At 37.3% G+C, this 8,274-nt stretch overlaps 1 protein-coding gene across 2 annotated transcripts; it reads left to right on the top strand.

Moving 5' to 3' along the window:
• The first annotated feature begins 200 nt into the window (after positions 1–200).
• Positions 201–6,094, top strand: LOC144956581 (uncharacterized). 2 transcript variants are annotated; one of them, XM_078887173.1, is made up of 2 exons: positions 201–232; positions 3,567–6,094. In XM_078887173.1, the coding sequence occupies exon 2, from the start codon at positions 3,938–3,940 to the stop codon at positions 4,988–4,990; it is 1,053 nt and encodes a 350-aa protein (XP_078743299.1). In that variant the 5' UTR covers positions 201–232; positions 3,567–3,937; the 3' UTR covers positions 4,991–6,094. The 2 variants fall into 2 exon arrangements, with proteins under 2 accessions (XP_078743299.1, XP_078743298.1); XM_078887172.1 differs by having other exon boundaries at positions 201–343.
• Positions 6,095–8,274: the final 2,180 nt, after the last annotated feature.

Below are 8,274 nucleotides of genomic sequence, written 5' to 3'. Positions count from 1 at the left end.
TTTTAATAGATTGATATTTCAAGGACGAGTTTTTTTCTGGCCAAAACTTTTAATACGTGTTTATTTTCGTCATCTGAGAAGTTGCCAGAATTCGTTTTAAGGTATTTGAAAGATCTTGTCACGTGACTGCGTAATTATCTCTTTATTTGGAAATCGTTGAATAGTTAGCTATAAAAGGTCTAGGGGTTCTTTTGTTAAAAGAATATCTATTTAATTTTGGAAAGGCATCAAGGTACATTAACTCTCTCTTTACCGATCATTTTCAGTATTCTCCCAAAGCCGCAGGCTTACCCAGCAGAAAAATGGATTTATTAAAATAAAAAAAGTTCTCTACGAAAATAATGTATGTTCTTATTACTTAAAGAAATATCTCTTCAAAGTTTGTGATGTACAAAATAAATCTGAATTTTAAACATGTATATTGTGTCGTGCGTAACAAATTTGACGATTTTGCTGGAGGTGGTAAGGAGAGGGTTAAAGTGTTTGACACGTTTAGGAATAATAATGACAATAGAAATGTATTCATCAAACTAAGAAAGGCGGGCATAATTTCTAAATGCTATTGAGTTGTTTATAAACAATAACGTGAATGAAATTGACCTCTATCAGATCGTTCTATTTGTTTTTATAGATAGAATGAAGATGACGTCACTCAAGCCTTTGTTATTGTATTTTGCCATCCGCGTTTATGAGTGATTCTCACCAAACTGTATTAACCTGTCTATAAACGTTCATGAATGCACACAGTTTTGTGTGTTGGTCCGTTATACTTCTGGATGGCAATGTTATGAGCTTCTTAGCGAAGCGCATACTATCTATAAACAATAACGTGAATGAAATTGATCTCCACCAGATCGTTCTAATACTCTTCAACAGTCGTAACGTCACTTCCTTCCTTATGACGCATGGTAACTTAGTAACACTGGCTCTAAACTATCGGAACAATGGCGGACGCCCGTATGAAATATTTCTCCAGCGAGCACATGGGCGTTTCCAGAGGAAAAAACCCCATAAATTTGATCATGTTTTGACTTTTACACATCCTGATCACACGTCATATGAAAAGGGATTGAAAAGTTCTAGCCACCATGAAGAATAAAAAGTAATGATTTTCTTTGTTTAGAACCAAGATGGCCGCCGTTGCCGGGCGGCGTGACATCAGACTATTGAATCCTATTGTTTTTATACCGCCAGATGAGTGACTATATAGTTATCTCACGATTTTCTCGATCGTATGGTAAATGTTTAAGTTTACACAGAGTTTTCTGTGTTGGTTCTATTGATCAAGTGGTAGAACAGTGTGGGTATTTTGCTTAGACACATACCATTGCTAGTAAAACCTGTGTAGTTTGCTATGTTTACCAATCACTGCCATTGTTTACATCATGACGACTGTCCGAGAGGCGTGGCTATCTAGGTGTTTTCAGTCAAATCTGTCTTATGTGTCTTCTTTGGTTCCGGTCAGTGCGGAGCCATCGTTAACTTATAGCCTGACACTAGAATCCTCAAAGACTTATATTTTGACGTCATTTTAAAGTTTTTTTGCAGGGCCTAGTGAGTTGTCATTAGTCGCACTCAGTGAAACAAGTGATTCCATTGGTTGACCTATTGAATATAACTCGCGGTTTGTTTTCTTTTGTGGCCAAAGACTTGTCTTTTGACGTCATTTTGTGGTCATTGTCAAGCTATACGTTTACAAAGGCTATGGTCAGTGCCCATGTTCTCCAGTTGTACACACGTACTGGTTCTACACTGGTTGCATGGAATTTGATTTAAGTGTACATTTTGAGCTTATATTTTTTAATCCATATTGGGTTAACTCGTTTGTTTAGAGCCTTTTTCTACTCTGCGAGTCTTCTCTTCCTCCAATTGGATTCAATAGTCTGATGTCACGTCGCCCAGCAAAGGCGGCCATCGTGGTTCTAAACAAAGAAAATCGGTTCTTTTTATTCTTCATACTGGCTAGAACTTTTCATATGTCTTGTGAACAGAATGTGTAAAAGTCAAAACATGATCAGATTTATAATGTTATTTTTTCCTCTGGCGTTTATGCTCGTCGGAGAAATATTTCATAAGGGCGTCCGCCATTGTTCCGATTGTTTAGAGCCAGTTACTAAGTTACCATGCGTCATTATGAGGGACGTGACGTTATGACTGTTGAAGCGTATTACTGCTACGCCTTTAATATGGCTCCCTGTCAAAACAAAATAAAACAAAAACATGACCTTTTATACGGCGAAGATCCACTACATGTGTTCAAAGCGCTTTACAAATGGTCCTTGACCAACAGCAACACATAACATGTAGAGCGAGACAATACGCCTATTAGACGATATTACATTTTTCTTTTCAGACAGATACAATGCTGTAAATGGCCAGGCACTCATTTTACACCGGAGTACGGTGAGATAATGTGAGTAAAGAGTCTTTTCCAAGGACTCAACTATGCGCCGTGCGAGGCTCGAATTCAAGACCTTCCGATTCGAAAGCGAGTGTCATATCACAAGACCACATAGCCGCATATAGCTGTACATCGCCCTTTCTTTGCTACTAAATGTTACATCTGTTTTGTCAGCATTTACGTGCAAATTCTTATTTTTTAGCTTGGGCGACCGAAGATTTTCTGCAATGGCAGAATTTATGAAGGACAACAGACAAAGCCGAAAGGAAAGAGAAGTGATAAGACATGGACCGAGATTTTAAAAAACCCAAGTTAGCTCAGATAGAGAAGGGTTGAAACTGTTTGTCTTTGGCTTCTAACCTGACCCAGGGTGAAGAAGGCAATGATGATGATGATGATGATGATGATGATGATGATGATGATGATGATGATGATGATGATGATGATGATGATGATGATGATCTTTTTGTAAAACTTCATGGACGTGTTGTACATTGACTCCTTTGAGGCCAATAAAGTCAATGTCGTCAGCATATACAATTTCAACGTGAGTTCCTATTCACATTGTAATGCGTGTTGTACATTGACTCCTTTGAGGCCAATAAAGTCAATGTCGTCAGCATATACAATTTCAACGTGAGTTCCTATTCACATTGTGATTGGGCTGAAGGTACGGATTTACGCACCTGTCCTAGGTTATGCGAGCCACTTTGATAACATCCAGGCATAGCGTGAAACGGAAAATAGCAATTGCTCGCTATCGTTTGGATAGGGCGCAAGTCTATCTCAAAGTACTTTCCGCCAAATCTAACAGAATCAGCTACCTAGTCACTGCTGGATGGTCAAGGGGCTCAGAAAAAAAAGTCTCGACTGCACCTGGGATCAATCTCAGTCTCATTGCGTGAGATGCAAGTGCTCTACCACCTGAGCTATCTAAGCCATTTGACAGCATCGAGAGATATATTACTCTATTATTTTCTGATTGATAAAAATAGATTTTGATAGTGTTATCGACTAGTCAATTAGGTGAAAATACTTTAATGTCAATTGTGTCTTGTATGTAAGTGTGTGTGTGTGTGTGTGTGTGTGTGTGTGTGTGTGCGTGTGAGGGGAATTAGACTATCTAATGAATTTATTATTCCTTTTCTTTTTTTTTTTCACACAGGCATAGGTGCTATATAATAGATGAGCAACCACTGGAATATTTCAGCACCAAAGTCTATTTTTCTTGCCGAGTCTAAAAAGTGGATATTTTGGATGTAGATAACATTTCGTGTAGCAGCAGGGTAGATGCAACTATTCCAAAAACAATTTATTTTTCAGGTTTAAGGATTTCATGAATCGTAATTCGAATGCCTATAATATCATTAAAATGTCAACAATGTTCTGACGTAATATGTATAAATTTATAGATACGTGCAATTTGTGACAACATTAAACAAAAACGACACTATTAAATGGCTTCTTAATATTATTTAGATCTTTCAAGTAAAAAAAAAGCTGTGAAAGGCCGACCCGATTCTTTCGTATCTTAAAATGGCGTGCAACGAAACCTTGGACGACTGTATCAGCCACAATCCTCTTATTAATGACCATCTCTTTTTCTATTTCCGGCTCATCAATTGGTTCATCCTCTTAATGACTGTCAATATCTTTGGCGTCATTAGCAACGGGATCAACATGGTCGTGTTTTACAGAATGGGATTTGCGGAGAAGAACGACATAAATATAAGCTTATTTTCCCTGGCTATTTCTGATTTTGGATCTTGTTTAACGTCAATCTGGCAGTCAATTAATATGAACCCTTGGATTAACACGGTAAAATTACCTTTTGAGCCCGACGAATTCTCCTACCTGCTCGGCGCCTGGCCACACGTCGCCTTTACGAAAATAACGACCTTAATCACAGCTTTTATCACTTTCCAGCGATGCGTGTGTGTGTGGCTGCCCCTTAAGGTCAAGACAATCTTCACCAGACGGCGAGTCATATTTTGTCTGCTATTCAGCTATTTCATAAACGTGGCACTGATGGTTCCCATCTACTACGCGAATAGGATAGGGGAAAAGTTTTTCATCGAATACAATCGATCAATGCTCGGTCTTGTGTTTACGGATAATCGGGCAGAAATTGAAAGCGTCGTCTTCCCGATTATCAACGTTTTCTTCTCAATTACAGCGTTCATTTTCATTATAATTTCAACAATTTTACTCGTCGTCAAACTTAAACAAAAGTCAAAATGGCGCATGAAATCCACGGGCATCCAACTCGCTGACAAAAAGGACGGTAACCAAAATGCTGATAGTGATAAAAATGTCATGAGCAAGGATCAAAAAGTCTCCAAAATGGTCGTGCTTATTTCTACCTTGTTCATATTTTGTTTCTTGCCCACGGTTGGAATGCAACTGACGATGTGGTGGGACAGGAGAATATCCGTCACGGGAGAATACGCTACCCTAAACAAAGTATTAGCGTCATTCACATTTCTCATCGAGTCAGTGAACGCCGCTATGAACGTTTTCATCTACTACAAAAATAGTTCGAACTACAAGGCTGTTTTTGATCTCATATTTTTCTCCAACAAAAAATGAACTAGATAGATAGATAAAGCTCACCATTTCAATTCTGTTCATTTGTGTCCAACGTGTATTTATTTGGAGATCCGATAACCGAGTTTGTTATGGACCACATTGCTGTTATGTGAATTCTACTCTTAAAACAAGATAAAAATAATACTCAATACAATAATGTTTAAATAATCTAAATTTTAAATTGAGCTTTTATATAGAGCAATATCCACTAAACGTACTCAAAGCGCTTTACAAGGGACCCCTTGCCAACAGCAACACTTAACATGTAGGACGAGACATGACGCCTGTTATACAATAATACAATTTTTTCCGACAGATACAACGCTGTTAACGGCCAGGTATTAATTTTACACCTGAGTACGGTGAGAGAATGTGAGTAAAGAGCCTTTTCCAAGGACTCAACTATACGCCGAGGGAGGCTCGAACCCAGGACCTTCCGATCCGAAAGTGAGTGCCATACCACTAGACCACAAAGTCAACTTTTGGGGATTGCGATGACCCTCGATAACTTCATCTCGTTTTTGTTTGCTCAAATATCGCGAGTTTCATACCACAAGACCACATAGCCGAGGTCGATTTCATTCACGTTTTTGTTTATAAACAACTATAGTCATATTATTTTTAATAAGTGGCCCGTGTTTTTCATCATTTCTCAGCAGTCCCTACTCAGTTGACAGCTGCAAAACATTGTATGAATCTCTGAATCAATGGGAGCGATCTATATTCATGTTTTCGTCAAGCCAAGTCATCAATCACGTGATTTGTTGCTGTCCAACGATTGGATTTTTCTTCAGAAATGTAAACACGCTGATGTGTTTATGAACGCTGTAAGCATACCCATGTGTCAAGCTGAACAAAATGACCTATCATGATGGTAGATATTTCAAAAACTGTGAACACCTGTCACTATGTACGCCACTTTGAGCACGCATTCCAATGTGACCAATGACCTCGAGCACATGGAAATGTAATATAGATCATGCCCATTTGTATTAACTAAAGAAAAAATTTTCATGGATTTTAAAACAATAAGAAAGGATTTCGCTAACTACAGCTATTATAAAATCGAAAACAGGTAGGATCAAAACTCATAGGAGATTTACATTTAAAAGATTTATGAATTTTCTGATTATCCATTTTGAAGGAATTCGTTAAAATGGAATGATCGGTTAATTGAAACTATTCTTCTCTTTCACCCCACAGTTACCATACCACATCGCAATACCAAAGGAAATTACAGTTCTTATAAACGCGTTATACATTAGGATCATTGCTTTTTCGCTAATTTTAAAAGATCTAAATTTCATCAAGAGATGCAATCTCTGCCCCACTTTTGTGTTTATAAAATATATCTACTGTTTTGAAAGTGAGAGAGATGTCAATATACACTCTGAGATATTTAAATTCATCTACGACTTCTACCTCCTCGTTGTTTATAATGAATTTCACATATTCATTGTGTTCTTTAAGGGCAAAGTCAAAAATTTGTTCTTTAGTCTTTGTGATATTTAAGTGAAGCATCTTAACAGAGCACAATTTAGTGAATAAACTTGATCAAAATATGTCTTTAAGCTATCATCATAATGGTTGAGAAGACCTACAATCGGTGTGTCGTCAGCGTATTCGATTATTTGGCAGTTTGAATGTAGTGATCGACAGTCATTGGTGTATAGAATGTATAGAATAGGTGGCATTACACAACCCTGGGGACATCCGTTGATAGTGTTCTCTCATTTGACAGCTTTGACCCAAGGAGGACTCTTTGAGGTCTTTAATCGAGGAAGTTTTGAATCAATTTCAAAATCAATTAGTTAATTCTAATTTCTTGTAATTTATTAATTAATAATTTGTGTTCATAGCATTAAAAGCTGATGAGAAATCTAAATAGAGGATTCTGGCATAATTTCCCGATGCTTTGTATAGGTTGGAATGTCAAGATCTGGTTTAGAGTCACAAGCGCATTGTCAACTCCTTGTGACTGTTTATAGGCAAATTGGAGTGGATCCAATGTTTTATTAATTTCATTGAGAAGAACACATTTTATTATTTTCTCCAGACATTTCATGGTGATGGATGTCAAAACAACAGGTCTGAAATAAGTTAATGTTGATGACAAGGAGGGTTATATAATTGGCACGGTGGTTGGCGTTTTCCAAAGTGTTGGAATTTTGCCATAATGCAATGCATTTTGGAATATTTCTCTAAAACCTGTTGCAAAGTAGTCGGGACATTTAAAAAAATACACGACCACAAATTCCATCTGGGCCTTGGGCCTTTGGTTGATCATATTGAAAACATTTTTCACCTCTCTTCAAGAATGATAGGTCGCTCATGATAGTGTTGGGTACAGATAAATGACTGTCTTCCGATATTGGTGTTAATATCGGTATTAGTATCGATGTCAAAGCGACAGTAGAAATTGTTCAGTTCTTCTATATCAATTGCACCTTGTGTATTCTTTTTTCCCCCCGATTTGATATCCATTCCTCGAATCATTGGCCAAGATTTCAATGGTTAACCTGCTTTTATTTTTTCTTCCATTTTCTTTTTGTAAGCGATCTTTTTTTTCTTTTATTAGTGTCCATAGTCGTGTGTTTTTTCTCTTGCTTTATTTTGGTCACCACATTTAAAAGCATGTTTTTTCATTGATTACTGCCTTTAGTTTCTTTGTCACCCACGGCTTATTGTTTGGGTATATTTTTATTTTTTTATTTTCCATATACAGTTCAAAGCGGAAATTGATATATCCGTTTATAGTGTCTGTCACTTATATCTTCTTTGTGATTAGTTCTTCTCATGCTATACAATCAAAACATGTAGGCATTTTCGCAATGGCTTCTGTTTACCAGATTTTATTGAATTTTACTGTAGGTTTTATGTTGTTTCATCCGTGTCACGTGCATTGGTATTAATTGAACTGTGTTGTGGTCAGATGTGTTAATGGCTTGTTTCTGAACTTGAAGTAATTACGGGCCACCGAATGGTACAATATAATACAGCTGGGTACTTCGAGGGAAGGCAGCAAACGATATTTAGCCAGTCTTCAAAAACACCTTTGCATCTACCCTAGAATTATATTTTTTACTTTCCAGATGATGCAGAGAAGAAAATCTGGCATGGCTCCTTGTAAATATCCAGTAGCTTCACCACCTGCAAGAATAACAATGATCCTCTGTCCAGAACCTATGGGCCTTTTTCTGCCCCAAATTATCAAACGTCCAATATTTTGTCGGATGTATGTCTACGCTCACCCAGCTCCATATCTCATTGGATGAAATCCATAT

The sequence above is a fragment of the Berghia stephanieae genome, chromosome 11 (assembly GCF_034508935.2).
Source record: "Berghia stephanieae isolate SIO BIC M18660-M18661 chromosome 11, UCSD_Bste_1.3, whole genome shotgun sequence".
NCBI lineage: Eukaryota > Metazoa > Mollusca > Gastropoda > Nudibranchia > Aeolidiidae > Berghia > Berghia stephanieae.
The sequence above is the reverse complement of the archived record's forward strand: the minus strand, read 5'-3'. Positions and strand labels throughout refer to the sequence as shown.